The 18132-nt window shown below is 40.8% G+C and overlaps 1 pseudogene and 2 gene segments (V, D, J or C); all 3 read right to left on the bottom strand.

The window, feature by feature from the left end:
* Positions 1-1991: 1991 nt before the first annotated feature.
* LOC122705766 lies at positions 1992-2631 on the bottom strand. The segment is given in 2 exon segments: positions 1992-2305; positions 2495-2631. Coding segments are annotated over 2 exon segments (366 nt in total).
* A 2281-nt stretch (positions 2632-4912) lies between these two features.
* LOC122705765 lies at positions 4913-10059 on the bottom strand (annotated as a pseudogene). Its single transcript, XR_006344172.1, has 3 exons — positions 10044-10059; positions 5407-5662; positions 4913-5301 (listed from the first exon to the last, which is right to left on the bottom strand). The product of XR_006344172.1 is annotated as a T cell receptor alpha variable 8-4-like (transcript).
* LOC122704653 lies at positions 10009-10883 on the bottom strand. The segment is given in 2 exon segments: positions 10009-10523; positions 10721-10883. Coding segments are annotated over 2 exon segments (327 nt in total).
* Between the last annotated feature and the right edge of the window lie 7249 nt (positions 10884-18132).

The following is an 18132-nucleotide window of genomic DNA, read 5'->3' as shown; positions in this document are numbered from 1 at the left end:
AAAAGATCTATACATAAAAACTATAAAACACTGATGAAAGAAATCAAAGAGGACACAAACAGATGGAGAAACATACCGTGTTCATGGATTGGAAGAATCAATATTGTCAAAATGGCTATTCTACCCAAAGCAATCTATAGATTCAATGCATTCCCTATCAAGCTACCAATGGAATTTTTCACAGAACTAGACCAAATAATTTCTCGATTTGTATGGAAATACAAAAAACCTCGAATAGCCAAAGTAATCTTGAGAAAGAAGAATGGAACTGGAGGAATCAACCTGCCTGACTTCAGACTATACTACAAAGCCACAGTCATCAAGACAGTGTGGTACTGGCACAAAGACAGAAATATAGATCAATGGAACAGAATAGAAAGCCCAGAGATAAATCCACAAACCTATGAACACCTTATCTTTGACAAAGGAGGCAAGGATATACAATGGAAAAAAGACAACCTCTTTAACAAGTGGTGCTGGGAAAACTGGTCAACCACCTGTAAAAGAATGAAACTAGAACACTTTCTAACACCATACACAAAAATAAACTTAAAATGGATTAAAGATCTAAATGTAAGACCAGAAACTACAAAACTCCTAGAGGAGAACATAGGCAAAACACTCTCTGACATAAATCACAGCAAGATCCTCTATGACCCACCTCCCAGAATATTGGAAAGAAAAGCAAAACTAAACAAATGGGACCTAATGAAACTTAAAAGCTTTTGCACAACAAAGGAAACTATAACAAGGTGAAAAGACAGCCCTCAGATTGGGAGAAAATAATAGCAAACAAAGCAACAGACAAAGGATTAATCTCAAAAATATACAAGCAACTCCTGAAGCTCAATTCCAGAAAAATAAATGACCCAATCAAAATATGGGCCAGAGAACTAAACAGACATTTCTCCAAAGAAGACATACAGATGGCTAACAAACACATGAAAAGGTGCTCAACATCACTCATCATTAGAGAAATGCAAATCAAAACCACAATGAGGTACCATTACACGCCAGTCAGGATGGCTGCTATCCAAAAGTCTACAAGCAATAAATGCTGGAGAGGCTGTGGAGAAAAGGGAACCCTCTTACACTGTTGGTGGGAATGCAAACTAGTACAGCCACTATGGAGAACAGTGTGGAGATTTCTTAAAAAACTGGAAATAGAACTGCCATATGACCCAGCAATCCCACTTCTGGGCATACACACTGAGGAAACCAGATCTGAAAGAGACATGTGCACCCCAATGTTCATCGCAGCACTATTTATAATAGCCAGGACATGGAAGCAACCTAGATGCCCATCAGCAGATGAATGGATAAGGAAGCTGTGGTACATATACACCATGGAATATTACTCAGCCATTAAAAAGAATTCATTTGAATCAGTTCTAATGAGATGGATGAAACTGGAGCCCATTATACAGAGTGAAGTAAGCCAGAAAGATAAAGATCATTACAGCGTACTAACACATATATATGGAATTTAGAAAGATGGTAATGATAACCCTATATGCAAAACAGAAAAAGAGACACAGATGTACAGAACAGACTTTGGGACTCTGTGGGAGAAGGCGAGGGTGGGATGTTTTGAGAGAACAGCATGTATATTATCTATGGTGAAACAGATCACTGGCCCAGGTGGGATGCATGAGACAGGTGCTCAGGCCAGGTGCACTGAGAGGACCCAGGGGAATCGGGTAGGGGGTGAGGTGGGAGGGGGCATCAAGATGGGGAATACATGTAACTCCATGGCTGATTCACGTCAATGTATGACAAAACCCACTACAATATTGTAAAGTAATTAGCCTCCAACTAATAAAAATAATTGGAAAAAAAAAAAAAAGACTGAAGTTCATAATCTGTAGGGCCAAAAAGTGTCTGTGATTAAAACTGTACCAGTGCAGGTAAGAGACAATCAGCACTGCAAATGCCCTGTGGGGCCTCACGGTGTGACTGAGGCTGGAGGAGGGGCTGAGCCCCGGGAGGGTTCATGTAGAGGCTGCAGGTGCCTGGGGAGCACCGTGCTGCGCAGCACAGAAGTAAGTGCCCGAGTCTGTGGTCCGCGGAGAGGAAATGTGCAGTGAGCTGCGGCCTTCTTTGGGGACTGTAGTGGCATTTAATCTTCCTTCCTGCTTTGTCCCTGAAGGAACGGAAAACAGGTGGATGAGGCGGCCCCCAGGGTTCTGAAGATACCACTGCACGCTGTTTGGGAAGGTGGAGAAATTACACTGCAGAGTAGAGCTGGCTCCCTCCTGGAGACTCAGGGCTGGGGGACTCTGCACCACATCCATCCCTCGCACACCTGATGAAAAGGAGGGAAACAGTCACAGGTGAGGGTCACAGAGCGCCTGCAAAACCCGGAAAGTACACCCCCAACCACATAAATGATAAGGATAGAAAGTCTGCAGGACTTGTCAGCTCCTCTTCCTCCTTCAACAAAAGAGAAGCTGCTCATTCCTTCAGATTCCCCTGTGGGGCAGCCCCAACTCACAGCAAACCTGGGCAAACAAAAGCCCCAGTACAGTGTCCACTAGCCTTTTCATGACGCTTTGCCTTGTTGCTGGAAAACATTCACAAGATACATAGCAAACCCTGGGTGGTGAGTGTCATGACTTGTCTGGATGTTTCAGCTCCTGCAACCAATCAGCTCAACCAACAAACCCTGCTCAGCTGACACTGTGACAGGCAGCCCCACCCTCTGGTCTCAACTGAACTAAAAACAGGTTAAAGAGGGGTGAGAGTGGAGGGAAAGGTGACATTCAATGTTTTGTACATAATTTTGAACTTGTGAAATGGAAGTTCCTATTTTTTCCTGATATATATTAATAAATAAATCTTGGACAATAAAAGTGGAAAAAAATCAGAAAAAGCTGGTATCTATACTTCAAAATTTTCCATCTTACCTTTTGTTTATGATGCCCTGTTTGATCCAGGGGACTTTCCTGAGAGCTATGGATAAAGATAATGACAGATAAAGATGATAACAATCAATGTAAATATAGATATTTTGCATTATGGTCATAAATGTCTAGTGCTTGAATCAGGGAATAAGACAGAGCTATTAATTGAAAGGAATATTCATCAAAAAGCATGCTTCTTATATGCCGATAATGATTTAGCTTTTCTTCACACAAAATTATCCTCCTCTATTATTACTAACCCCCATTTGATAGAGTTTTCCAGGGGATGGATGGAGCGGTAAAAAATATACTTGCCAATTCAGGGGACAAAAGAGATGGGGATTCGATCTGAGTCAGGAAGGTCCCCTGGAGAAGGAAATGGCAACCAGCTCCAGTATTCTTGCTTGGAAAATCCGATTGCCAGGGGGACCTAGTGGGCTATAGTCCATGGGATGGCAAAGAGTAAGACCCGACTGAACGACTGAGCACGTGAAAACTCAGAATGAGTTTCAGAGGTAGGAGGTAGATGGGCTGGTAATTGTCAAGCAGAGTAAAATTCAAGCTTTGTTTTCCCTACAGACTCCAAATACTGAGGGAAGAACCAATTCTACCTTGTTGGAACTGTTCCTTTGACTTGCTTTTCACTGCTTTTGTTATAATAATCGTACATAATGGGCTGCCTCAGAGAATCAGCCCCTCGGCCTGACTGCTAAAAGGCTTTTGTTCATGACCTATCCACTTGTGGATGGTAGGAAAGAAGAAATTAATACATCCCCTGCCTGAGGCTTGCCATTCTAGCAGATGTTTACAAGATTAATTTTGCCTTTTTAATTTGTTTCCTCACCTTCCCCTACCCTGTTCTGTAAAAGAACCTGCCATCCAGACCCAAACAAGATGATTATTTTGAGACATTAGTCTGCCATCTTATTGGTCAGTCAGCTTTCCAAATAAACTCCTTGCCCACACACCTCTTCTCTCAGATTCATTAACCTATCATGCTAATTAGCCTCAGTAACCAAGACAATTAACGGCAGGAGCTGAGCTCTACTAGAGTAAAAAAGTGACCACTTCTGAGGTCAAAAGGTCAAGGAAAACTGCAGGCACAGAGAGACTCCTCAGAGCTCAAAAAGGAGGTGGCACCGCCTCATAACAGATGATGCCAAGCATCCCACAAAGCTCTGCGCTGGAGTCCATCTTGGCAAAAAGATGCACATGCATCTTTCAGGAGTGTCCTAAAACAGGTCTGCTGTGGGGAAAGGAGAGAGATATCTGGCCAAAGATAAACACAGACCCAGAAGAACTGCCCCCTATGGATGACTTAACCACCTCTTCACTGCACTCCTCATCTTCCTCCTCATTAGGGAGGATGCCCTTGTGTCTCCTGCATTGGCAGGCAGATTCTTTACCACTGCACCACCTGGGAAGCCTATTAATGGAGACTGATGAATAAAGGAGAACGTTTTTTGCTTCACACTATATTGTGTTTGGAAAGGTCACCTGTATACATCCTTAAGTGCCAACAGTAATTAGCTCAACCAGTCCCAAACGCTTTAGTCAAAGAGTTGAAATCCTTTAAGGAAAGAAGCTTCTTAGGATACTAGCAAAATAGTCTGGAGATAATGCAGTTAGAAATAAGGCATTGTCCTGGGTTTTTTGTTTGCTTGAGAGATGAGATTAATATTGTAAAGCAAATTCTCTGACTTGTGTTATATCAACTCACATGGTCAATCTCAAGCTATTATATCTCAGCCCATCACTATTCCAAATGACCTGGCAGTAAGTAGCTTTCTCCAGCTTGTTGAAAATTCTATGGCCTCATTTTCCCTAGAATTCTGATTCTAGAGGACGAAAATGCCAAATTTCAGAAAACAGGAGTCTTTCCTTTGCAAAATGATAAAAAAAAAAAAAAAAGAATAGAAAAGACAAGAAAAAATGAAGAAAAGAAAAATCTAAGATGACCATGGGAACCAAACACTTCCAGGATTCTGTATTGTCTGTACTGTTTGCTTTCACAGAACATGCCAACTTCCTAATATAACAAAGACTGAGCTACAGTGTCCAGGAGGTTTGTGTTCAGCTCCTCCTGCAGCCCCAGGCACTGTGTCACTCAGAGCACAGAAGGACTTGGCCGAGTCTTTCCAATGAGCTGGTGTTTTCCTCAGGTGGAAGGACTTCTCACTCTTCCTAAATTCAGCCTCAAAACCTTTGATGCCTGAAACAAGATTGTCTCCAGACACGTACTTCAGGAGGAGCTGGGGTCCTTGGTCTGGGTACTGCATGGACCAGAAGAGGTATGGTGAAACAGAAGATGAGTAGTTGCACCTCAGCTCCAGACGGGCTCCTTCAGAGACAGTGATGTGGTCATCAGGCTGGGTCACTGACTGGGCTCCAGCTCCTACTGAAACATCAGTGCTGAATCAGTGAACTCAGCTAACACAAAAAGTCTCTATTCAACATGGCACAATATTCCATGTGTGGACAAAGGAGTAAAGTGGAGTAATACTCAGAAACAGGAGCATCTCAAGCATCAAGGTGAACACCAAGGTCATAGTGGAGCAGTGAAGAGGCAGTGAGCTCCTTTCTAACAGGTTCCCCACAAATAAGTTTGAAGACTGGCTGACTTGAACCCAGGTTTCTCTGAAGTTAAGAATGACAAAGGATATATATTTCTTCTGATGAAGATTGTAGGGAGGTTGTTAGGAAGAGAAGCTGTCTTAATAAAGTGGCTGTCTCTGGTGTCTGAGATGCTTTACATCTCACTGTGTAAAAAATGGTCAGAATATCTCTTTAAAACCTAGGGTTTTGTGAGGTTCTTCTGATCCTTCGCAGAAAAGCAATTTCCAATTTAGGCAGCAGTGCCCTCCAGAGGCCAAATAGAGAACTACGGAGAAGTTCACTTTTCATTAACATGCCCCACCCTTTTACTGCCCTTCTGTGGTTGACTTTCAAAGCATTATGATTATGTACAGAAGAGGATTTATATGTTGTCAGCCTTGAACTATTTGGCTTTTTAAAAAAACAGAATTGTGAGGTAAAAATTTCCTGTGTTACTGTATAGCACAGGGAACTATATTCAATATCCAGGGGTAAACCATAATGGAAAAGAAAATAAAAAAGAAAGTCTATATATGTATAACTGAGTCACTTTGCTCTACAGAAGAAATTAGCATAACATTGTCAATCAGCTATCCTTCAACTTTAAGTGTTGGATACAAAATAGTTTTTAGAATGAAACATAAAATCACAATGTTACAATTTTTTTAGTTTCCAGATTTAATTGAGCCAGAAGGAAATAATCCAATATATTTCAACTGCAGAAAGAGAAGAGCCATTAATCCAGAAGCCTTCAGTAATAAAGGTGAAATTCAGACATTCTCAGTTGAAGGGAAACTGAGAAAAGTGGTCACCAGAAGACCTATCCTAAAATAATGTCTAAAGGAAGCTCTATAAACAGAAATAAAATTATAAAGGAAGGAGTCTTGAAACAACAAGAAGGAATAAAGAATACAATAAGCAAAAATATGGATAAATACAATAGACTTTTCCTCTTGAATTTCCTAAATTATATTTGGCGGAAATATTTTATAGCATATTAGATGTGTTATATAATAATATATACACAATAATATAATTATATATCTGGGAAAAATTATAACACTGTCTAATGAGGCTCTAGACACACATGGAGGAAATACTAAAGAAAATTATTTTATGAATGGGGAGAATAAATAAGTGTAAAGGGAGGCAATACTTATACATTACATTCAAATAGGTAAAATAATATTACCAATAGACTGTGTTATATAAATGCAGTAACTGGAGCAACCATATAAAAACAGCTATACAATAAGACACATCTAAATGCCATAGGCAGCCATGAAATTAAAAGATGCTTACTCCTTGGAAGGAAAGTTATGACCAACCTAGATATATTAAAAAGCAGAGATATTACTTTGCCAACAAAGGTCCGTCTAGTCAAGGCTATGGTTTTTCCAGTGGTCATGGATGGATGTGAGAGTTGGACTGTGAAGAAAGCTGAGCACCAAGGAATTGATGCTTTTGAACTGTGGTGTTGGAGAAGACTCTTGAGAGTGTCTTGGACTGCAAGGAGATCCAACCAGTCCATCCTAAAGGAGGTCAGTCCTGGGTGTTCATTGGAAGGACTGATGCTGAAGCTGAAACTCCAATCCTTTGGCCACCTCATGCGAAGAGTTGACTCATTGGAAAAGACCCTGATGCTGGGAGGGATTGGGGGCAGGAGGAGAAGGGGACGACAGAGGATGAGATGGCTGGATGTTATCACCTACTCAATGGACATGAGTTTGAGTAAACTCCGGGAATTGGTGATGGACAGGGAGACCTGGCATGCTGCAATTCATGGGGTCGCAAAGAGTCAGACACGACTGAGCAACTGAACTGAACTGACTGAAATGCTATAGGAGATTCCCTTGTGACTCAGACCATAAAAGAATCTTCCTACAATGTGGGAGACCCGGGTTCAGTCCCTGGGTCGACACGATGCCCTGGAGAAGAGAATGGCTATGCACTCCAGTATTCTTGTTTAGAGAATTCCGGTAGGCTACAGTCCATGAGGTCACAAAGAGTCAGACACAACTGAGCAACTAACAGACACACACATACACACACTAAACACTGCAGATAAATTGAAGTGTAATCCTAGAAAATGTTGACTAATTCACAGGAGGTTATAAGGAAAAACATAGGGGACAAAAAAAAAAGCACACACACAAAAAAATCAAATAAAATGGAAGGCTAAGCCCTAAAATATCAAGACATTAAAAGCACAAGTGATCTACACACAGAAATTAAGACACAGAAGTTGACCTGAACACACCAGTGACAAAACAGCTCAGACAAGAAGTGGGTTAAGAAACACGACCCAACTGTGACTGTCTGAGAGAAATTAATTTCAAATAAGACATAGTCACCCTGAAAGTAAAAGGATGGAAAAAGATGTATTATGCAAACATTGATCAAAGGAAAGTATAATGGCTATATTAACATCGGATAAAGTAGACAGACTCTTGAACAAAGAACATTACGAGAGACAGAGAAATATTCTCTACTGATGAAGAGGATAATTTACTGAGAAGACATAGTAATCCTAAATGTATATGTACCAACTAACAGAGCTGAAAAATAAGTGGAACAAAAATTAAAGCTAAAAAGAAGAGACAAATCTAGAAATATAGTTAAATACTTCAATATTCCTCTCTCAACAACTGGTAGAATAACTTGCCAGAAAATCAGCAGATATATAGAAGAACTCAATAACACCACTAACCAGTAGGATTTAATTATCAGGTATACAACACTCCACCCAACCAGAGGAGACTATACTTCTTGCCAAGTGTCCGTGGAATATATACCAGGTAAGTCCAAATCTTGGGACCTAAAAAAACTCAACAAATCTAATGTAAAAGAACTGAAATATAAAGAGTATGTTCTCCAACCACAATGAAATAATAGCATAAATAAATAACAGAAAGATACAGGAAAATTCCCAAAATTTGGCAACCAAACAACACACTTCTTAATCATCTATGGGTCATAGAGAATGTCTCAAGGGAAATCATTGAATTTCCCATGAGTTGAATAAAAATGAAAATAACAGCATACCAAAACTGGGGGGACACAGCCAAAGAAGTATTTAGAGTGAAATTTTAGCACCACATGCAAATATTAAAAAAGAATAAAATCTCAGATAGATTATCTAAGCTTCTATCTGAAGAATCTGGACAAGGAAAAAATAAATTAATCAAAAACAAGCATAAGAAAATAATAAAGATAAAAGGAGAAATCAATGAAATTAAAAGAGATAAACAATAGAGAAAATCAATGAAACAAAGAGTTGGTTCTTTAAGAGGATCAGTAAAACTGACAAAGTTCTAGCAAAACAGACAGGTGGAGGGGAGTGGAAAGAACAGGGACAATGTCAGCAGGCTAATTAGCAGTATGGCATCCCATGTGATTGGCTAAGGATGAACATTTGCCTTTCTCCAGTTGGTCCTAGGCTTCTGTCATAGCTCAGTTGGTAAAGAATCTGCCTGCAATGCAGGAGACCCTGGTTCCATTCCTGGGTAGGGAAGATCCACTGGAAGATCCACTGGAGAATATGCTCCCCAGTATTCTTGGGCTTCCCTTGTGGCTCAGCTGGTAAAGAATTCGCCTGCAATGTGGGAGACCCGGGTTTGAAACCTGGGTTGGAAAGATCCCCTGGAGAATTGAAAGGCTACCCACTCCAGTATTCTGGCCTGGAGAATTCCACGCACTGTATAGTCCATGGGGTCGCAAAGAGTTGGACTCAACTGAGAGCATTTCACTAACTAACATTAGCAGGTGGTCCTGAGTTGAATGAACTTCCGAAGTATTATGCTAAGTAAAGTAAACAATGCCCAAATGCCATGTATTGTAAGATTCCATTTGCATGAAATGCGTAGAATAAGCAAACCCGTGGTCAGAAAGCAGGTGGGTGGCTCCCAAGGATGTGTGCCTGGGGAGCTCTGGGAGTGACTATGTCACAGGCCTGTGGTTTCCTTTCGGGGTGATGACAAGGTTTCAAATCTAGATAGAGGTAGTGATTGTGCCATGTTGTGAATATACTAGACGCACACTTAGGTGTTCCTTTAAAAGAGAGAATTGTGTGAAATGTTGCTTAATCTCAACAAAACTACTATTTTTTGACTTTTTCTTTTGTATTAGAGAAGAGCTGGTTAACAATGCTGTGTTATTTTCTGGTGTACATCAAAGTGATTCTGTTATCCATACACATGTATCTGTTTGTTTTCAAATTCTTTTCCCATTTAGATTGTAAAACTATTATTTAAATTGAAGTTGATGAAAATCTAACAATCAAAGAATTCACAATATAATTTTAGATCATTTTAAAAGAGTTTTTAAAATTAATTAATTTATTTTAATTGGAGGATGATTACTTTACAATATTGTGATGGTTTTTGCCCTACAGCAACATGAATCGGCCACAGATACACCTGTGTCCCCACCATCCTGAGCACCCCTCCCACCTCCCCTGCCACCCTATCCCTCCGGGTTGTCCCAGAGCGTGGGCTCTGGGTGTCCTGCTTCATGCATGGAACTTGCACTGGTCATCAGTTTTACCTGTGGTAATGTACATGATTCAGTGCTATTCTCTCAAATCATCCTTCCCTTGCTAATTGCCTCTATCTGGAAGGAAAGTCAATACAGAAAACCCCTTAATGGAAGAAGTTTCCTCAGCGCCAAGCCAGGACGTGGTTGGAGCCCCATCTGCAGTCTGAGTCCTGGGAACAGGCTCCCTCTGCGCACTGGGGCCCACAGCTCAGAGGTCGGTGGTCGAGTCACCGTGCTGAGAAGTCGCAATGTGTAAAGCACTGTGTCCTGATGGTTTATCCAACGAGACTGTAATTCTTCCACTTGTTTGCTCTTTCTGATTCGCCTGAATTGACAGTAGGGATGTGAGTCCTTTCCCGGGATCCTGCCTAAACCACTGCAGGAAGTACAGAGCGCTGTCGGGGTAACTGCAGTTGAGATCCACGCTGTCTCCCTCTCTCACGCTCAGAGCTTCAGGACTCTGACTCACGTCCTGCTTACTGCTCACCCCTGTTCAGAAAGAGAAAACAGAGACAGGCTGGTTAGCGGCTGATTATTCTTGGAAACTAACTTAAGTTTACTTTTTCGCTCTCCACAGGAACTCCCAGAAACCATGCAGGTACAACTCCCTGACTTTCTGTCTTCCCTGGGGAGGAATATCTGGGAGTCGCCCATCCTTTGCCCATTTCCAAATCCCTCTAACTCACAGTTTAATTGTAACCAAAGGTTGAGTAGGCTCAGGAATTTGTCCATTCCTTCTGTCCTTTAGACTCACTGGAGAACTGAATTCTTGTGTCTGTAAAATATTCAAGGACTCGCAGGATAAAAGACCTGCTTTGCTGCCTCTTGTGTTCAAAACTTTCTACAGGAAACACAGAGTCAGCCCAGCCAATCAGAGCAAGTCACAGAGGCACAGAGGAGGACGCGCCAGAAGCCCATCTGCCAGGAGTGCGAGGTTGCCATGGAAACACCATCATCTCAGGGCTAAGCCCAGCGTTGCCAGAGAAATGTTTATCTCTTCCCCTCCTCCTAGGGAAAACAAATTTTACAACATCAGATTTGCAGAATGTGGCTAAGTATGCACCTAGAGGGGCTTCTCTGATGGCTCAAACAGCAAAGAATCTGCCTGCAATGCGGGAGACCCAAGTTCGATCCCTGGTTGGGGAAGATCGCCTGGAGATGGGAATGACAACCCACTCCAGTATTCTTGCCTGGAAAATTCCATGGAGAGAGGAGCCTGGTGGGCTACAGTCCATGGGGTGGCAAAGACTCAGACAATACTGAGTAACTCATACACACAGGTACCTAGAGAGAAATGTAAGCATAAATGCTTATGTTTGAAAAGAAGAAATCATAAGTTTTACTGCACAGCTGCAGCTGAACCTCTTCACATTCCTGGAACTGCTCCCTCCTCTTGCCACTTCAGTTCTTAAGAATTGTTTTTCTTTAATTCACACTTTTTTGAAAATCCCTTTCTATCCTTTCTCAGCCATCAGATTGCAAAAAGAGTTAATCATAATATTCACATTCAATGTTTGTGATATATCAGGAAATGGCCACTTTCACATCCTATAACTGAAGTATAAGCTAAATAAGATTCATAGGTGCTATTTTCATGTCATTGGCCAGACATTCCACTTGTCTGAGAATTTTTAAAGAAATAACCTTATAAATACATTATAAAATTGCATATTGTATGTAGCAAGGATATTTAAATATCCTTCAATACAAATACTCAATATGTTAGGATAGATCTCTATTATAATATACTATCGAGTTGTCAAAAGAGTAAGTAGATTATTTCTGACTTGCAAAGATTTTTTGGACTTATTCAAACTGGTTATTTACATTTTAAATTAATTCTTGTTGGAGTATAGCTGATTTACAATATTATGTTACTTTCTGCTGTGTAGCAGAAAAAATTTTTGAACTGTTTAACTCTGGAGTTTTTAATTTTTAATTCTCATTTTATGTTGCCTGCAGCATTTATCTCAGAAATCCCTTCGTCTTTAAACACGTTTAAGGCTCAGTTTCCTTACCTGAGGATAGATTAATATTATTTTGTGGGTTTTAGATTACAGAACGAGTATCTAAAGTGCTGACCAAAGGACCTGACATATGGTAGTGGTTCAATAAATGATAATAAAGACTCTGATGTTGAAGATGAGAATGACAAAAAGACAGCAGGCAGAAACAAGAATCTCATGATAATTCTCGGATCTATTCCACTGAAGACATTGGGCAGACTATAAAGCTAAAAACCCAAAAGATCAAAACTGAACAAAACCAGGAGTTATGGATAAGAATACTGTGTCTGTCTCCTTGAATCAGGAGGCTTCCACTTCTCTCCTTCTTTGTAAACCCCCCTCTTCTTCTACCCACAAAGGAGGAGTGAGGAGGGCTGATTCTGTCATTCAGAGTCCATTTATGAGTAGGAGCTTGAAAAAAAAAGTGAAAATGCTAGTTGCTGTTTGCGATCCCATGGACAGTATCCTGCCAGGTTCCTCTGTCCATGGAATTCTGCAAGCAAGCATACTAGAGTGAGCAGCCAGTCCCTTCTCCAGGGGATCCTCTTGGCCCAGGGGTTGACCCAGTGTCTCCTGCGCTGCAGGCGGACTCTGTACCATCTGAGCCCCCAGAGAAGCCCGGGAGATCAGTTCTCAGTCTAACTTAAACACAGGACGCCAGAGCTCAATTCTTCTGCTTACAGCTCCTGCATTTTGAAGTCTTTGCCACCTGTGATAAATGCAGTTCTATAGAGGGCTAATTTAGTGCCGTGGGATGGGCTGCCTCTTCTTTCTATTTCAGCCCAGATGCCTGAAAAGTAAATCAACTCTTGGCCAATTTGAGGTGTGTCCTATCTTTCCACCTCATCCTTGTTGGAATTCTGAGCTTGCTATTCTGGATTCAGAAGGAAGTAGGAAACTCTCCTTAGGCATGAACCTCAAACTCACCTTTCCTAGAGGTGATCAGAGGACCAGTGATATTAGGTCCTGGAGGTAATAATAATAATTTTGCCCAACTGTTGGCTAATATAAGTGTTCTGAACATGTTTAAGGTAGGCTAGGATGAGCTATGATGTTCAGAGTTCAGGTATATTAAATGAACTTTTGACTAAAGATATTATCAGCTTATGATAAGTTTTTTGGCACATAACACCATTGTAAGTCAAGGAATATTTGTAATTAGAGACAAATTTATGAATTTGAATTATATTTGTCAGGAAAAAAGAAATGTTGAGAATTAATAGGCAAAGTTGCAACTCAAAGAACTGGAAAAAGTAGCAAGTTAAAATAAAAGAAAGTAAAGGTAGCAAATAATAAAACATGGGCAGAAAAAAACACAATTTGTCAACCATCGTAAGGGAAAACTAAATATATAAAGAACCTTTATCTGTTAAACTAACTGAATCCATAATTTCAGGATTATTAAGTTTCTCCCATAAGGCTATGCTTACATGGCCTCACTATAGTAAACTTTCTGAAAATTGTTTCTAAATCATTAAAAACCCTACACAAATTCTTCTACAGGTAGAAAAGAAGCCATGAATTGCAAGTTACCTAATGAACCATTACAATCTTGATACCAAAATCTGACATTAATATGGAAAAGAAAAAGTTGAATACTAGTATCATTCAGGAAAATGGGGGGAAAGTGCTCAATAAAATAATAGCAAATCAATGTTTCATTATGTAAAAAGGACAAAACAACATTCCTAAGGGCACAACTCTAGAAATGAACGTTGGTTTCACATTTAAAAATCAATTTAAATAAATAAAGAATATTTATCAAAAACACTATAATTAATAATCACAGTGAAATATTGAATGCTTTACCTCTGAGTTTGAGAATAAGAAGAATTCTATTCAACATTTTATAGGTGATCTTAGCCAGTTAAGTAGAACTTGCTATATGATTTGTGGGGTGCAGTTAAAATGAAAATGCAGAACGCCAAGTGGGCTGGGGAGTCACCTCGTAGGACCACTGCCCAGACCCCAGACCTACTGAAGAACTTTCTGTTGGTGAACACACAGAGGTGCTAGGCAAGTGGTCCCTGGAAAGGACATGGAAGCTCTACAGTTCCTCTCACAAACCTGACCCTACACGTCTCTTCCATCTGGATATTCATCTGTATCCTTTATCATAGCCTTTTATAATAAACAGGTAAAAGTAAGTGAAATATTTCTCCTAGTTCTGTGAGTCACTCTAGGGAATTACTTGAGCCCAAGATTTTGTTTTGTTTTATCTTGTTTTGGGAATCTTCTATCTACAGTCTTTTGTTCAGAAGCATAGTTGATCACTTGGGCTTGTGACTGGCATGCCTTTTTCAGGTAGAAAATGTCAGAACTGACTAGAATGATAGGATACTCAGGTGGGATTGCTTACTATGGGAAAAAACACATTTGTTGACCAGAAATGTTTTGTGCGAGTAGTAAAGGAGACTCATAGGAAAGAAGGACATAATAGGGCAGAACTGGGTTTTTCCCTACACAAGAAGGAAAAAAATCTGTTTTTTTTCCCTCACACACAGGTTTTTTCACAATAGCACAAGACTGTAATCAATCCAAACAACCCAAATATCTACTTCTGGGAGGATGGATAATTAGTTAGATATTCATATAGAGGAACTCTACGCATCAATTAAAAAAAAGAACAAACAAGACATACACAAAGTGACACCAGTGAATTGCAAAGATATTATTGAGTGAAAAAAGCCAGAGATAATATACACTATGCATGTAGATATTAACAAGTGTAAAATTTCTTTGAGTTCTAAGCTTCCGTTTTGTACACGTTATTATATGTGTTGTACCTCAGTTACAGAGAGAGAGAGAAGAGAAAGCCAAGAAGCATTTTGAATGTGGAGATAAATGTCAGTGTCATCACCTGAGAATAAAAAGTGGTTCCTCTGGGGAGGCAAAAATAGACTATGTGGAAGAGTGGGAAGAAAAAGAGAGTGCTATTTGATTTTGTAAATGGGAGTATTATTTTGATTAAAAAATAAGAAATTTTATTTTTAAAAAGGATGAAAAAGTGAGAATCTCAGATGAGATGAGGTTGAGAAATAATCATTGGCTTTATCACCACCAAAGCCACTGGTTTAAGTGAGAGCTTCTCACGGAGTAATGCTCACAGAAGTCAGGTTCAAGGAGGGGACAGTAAGTCTAGACAGTCAAATAATTTGATTATTAAGGAGAAGAGAAATGTAGTATTGGGCTGGTGGAGATATAACCTTCGAGAGTATATTAAAATGGGAAAGATTCTCTTACAGATGTGTGGCCAGATTATTATAAGAGAATGCCAAAATGTTTATTTTAGGGAAGAAGGTTCCTGTGGCATCTTTTCAAGGGGCCCAAGACTGGAAACCAAGACTCCATACCACCACTATCCCTTTCGAATCTACACGGGCGAAGCTCTGGGCTGTTTAAAAGAGCAGCCTGATCCATGGACACACGGCAGGGACTGTCTAGGATCCTGGACAGAATGCCCAGTAATCTCTGCTGTCTGGCTGCGTCACAAGAGTTCCTTCTCCATAGGACCACTTGGGAAGAGGCCTGGTGCCCAGGAGGAAGGAAAACAGCAAAGACACCCTTACTCTAGAGCTGCAGCCTCAGGGTTTGGGTACTGTCTGCAGGTGCCTGGGGAGCACTGTGTCTGCACAGCGCAGAGGTAAGTGGCTGAGTCTTCGGGTTTGGGGGCTTCGATGTGCAGAGAACTTCCCTTCTTTAACAAGGTGGCTCTCAGTCTTTCTCTCTGCTTTTCATCCCCAGCTGAGTAAAGAAGGAAGAGGAGTTCAGGGCCCTTCCCGGGGTCTTGTCTATACCACTGTAGCCCTCTGAAACCGCTGACGGTGTGGCTGCAGTTGAGACTGAGACTGCCCCCCTCCTGGGTTCTCAGGGTCTGAGGACTCTGCTCCACTCGGTCTTCTCCATGCAGCCCTGTTCAGGAGAACAAAGTCAGAAACAACACAAAGCTTTCAGTTCAGCAGTGCTTAAAATCCCAACACAAAGCCTGGGATGAGCAGTGTCTAGACTCCTCTCTCTCCTCCCCGTCTTTGGAAAAATGTGCCCATAAGTTCTCACCTCTTAACCGGCAACTTACATCCAAGCTGAAGCCACAAGACCATGAATGCACATTCCAGCATGTTCTCCATCCTGCCACCTCACTCTTGATGCAATTTTAATGATTCCAAATCTTCTCCCTTGAGGGGCTGCTCCTGTGTCTTAGTTCTTCTCTAATGCACAAGAGAGCCTTTCTGCTGGGCTCAGCCAGTCACGAGCAAATCCTCAAGTAGCTTCATGATTTTGACTTTTAAGACGCTGGGAAAATGAAAGGAATGGAATTACAAACACAAACATCTCACTGGACAACTATGCCACCTACAAAGACAAATATTGAGGGAAGGACATCTTTTATGTTGGTGGGCACAGTACATAGGAGGTCTAAAGCAGTAATCAGAAAAGCCTTCTCTGCCTGCGATTTTAATCATGTATTTGTTCCTTGGATGTACTTTAAAGCTAAACTGCTACCAAGGGTTATGGGAGTTGAGCCCAAGCATCAGTGTAATGGGGCTTCTTAGGTGGCACTACTGGTAAAGAGCCCATCTGCCAGTGCAAGAGATGTAAGAGACGTGGGTTCAATCCCTGGGTGGGGAAGGTGCGCTGGAGGAGGACATGGCCGTCCACTCCAGTATTCTTGCCTGGAGAATCCCATGGACAGAGGAGCTTGGCAGGCTACAGTCCATGGGGTCGCACAGAGTCAGATGCGAATGAAGGGGCTTAGTAGCAGCGGTATTGGTGTAATGAACTGTGTTTCCCTCTACGGTACACAAGAGTCTCAGCAGGGGAGACCTTAAAAAGACCAGAGTGCCGAGAGAAGCAGAGGGATAGAATAGGTGTGCATCTGTCTGGAAACCTCTTTGACAGAGAATTGGGAATGTAAGTTAAGAAATCCATTTCTTCAAATAATTTTATGTCTGGCTTCAGGGACCAAGCATAACTAAAACTCAGGGTCAAGAACTTGATAGATCTTGGGAGGACAGAATGGGCGATCATGGCAGAGGGAAAGAAGAGCTCTCCAATGTAGACATCAGACAGGTCAGAAAGCCACAGGGCAGAGTGGGTAGCAGAAGATAAGTATAGCAAAACTAGCCTTGCTTAATTTGCTTGGTTCTATGACACCCCATTGGATTTTGTCATTGAACGTGTGTCTATGCTGTGGAGTTGACCACCATTTATAGGAGCTCTCTTAAGACTTGTCTGAACAGCACACTCTGCCCCAACCCCATTAGCATGTGGAAAAAGAACATCAGCTCTCAGCTGCACTGTTTTGATGTCACTTTATCATTTACCCACTCAGTGACAAGAAAGAATAAGCAGCACAGAAGTTCTTACACTAACAGTGTTTGGAGTTTGTTGTTCTTAGACTTTTTATTTGAAAATTTGGTAATTTCTCAGTGATTTAAAAGTCCTTGAATTAACTTATATCAATTTTAGCATCCTTTCATATAATTCATTTTACCCAGACTTAGCAAGCTCTCTTACAATCATAGTTAGAAGGCAGCTTTTCTTTGTTTCTGAATGGGTATCTCAGAAAGAAGATGAGAAAGATAACTGCAAGATAAATGCAGGAGCTCTTTATAGAACAGACACTAAATGAATCCGGGAGCTGGATGAGTGATGTGTAATTAAGCTCAAGAGATGATTTACAGTTGTGAACTTTATGAAAATTGCATGTCATTTAAAAAATATTTTTAATTTTAAATCACTATAGAGTCATGAAAGTTTCCAAAAATGTACAAGGAGGCTGTGTACTCTTTACCTGGTCTCCTCCATGGTATTTAAATCAGGAAATTAACATTAGTAAAATCCACAGGTTTCAGTTTTTAGATTTCCTCAGTTTTGCATGCAGATACATGTGTGTGTGTGTGTGTGTGTGTGTAGTTCTATTCAGTTTTACACATGTACAGATTCATGTATTCATGTATATCACATGTATAGGTTCATCACCACAATCAAGATGCACAACTGCTTCATCATAACAAGTTTTCCCTAGGCTATGCACACCTTTGTAGCCACACTGACCCCCTTCCCTAATCATTAATCCCAGACAATCACTC

Source organism: Cervus elaphus, chromosome 12, assembly GCF_910594005.1.
Source record: "Cervus elaphus chromosome 12, mCerEla1.1, whole genome shotgun sequence".
NCBI classification, from domain to species: domain Eukaryota; kingdom Metazoa; phylum Chordata; class Mammalia; order Artiodactyla; family Cervidae; genus Cervus; species Cervus elaphus.
This window is presented reverse-complemented; position numbering and strand designations above follow the sequence as displayed.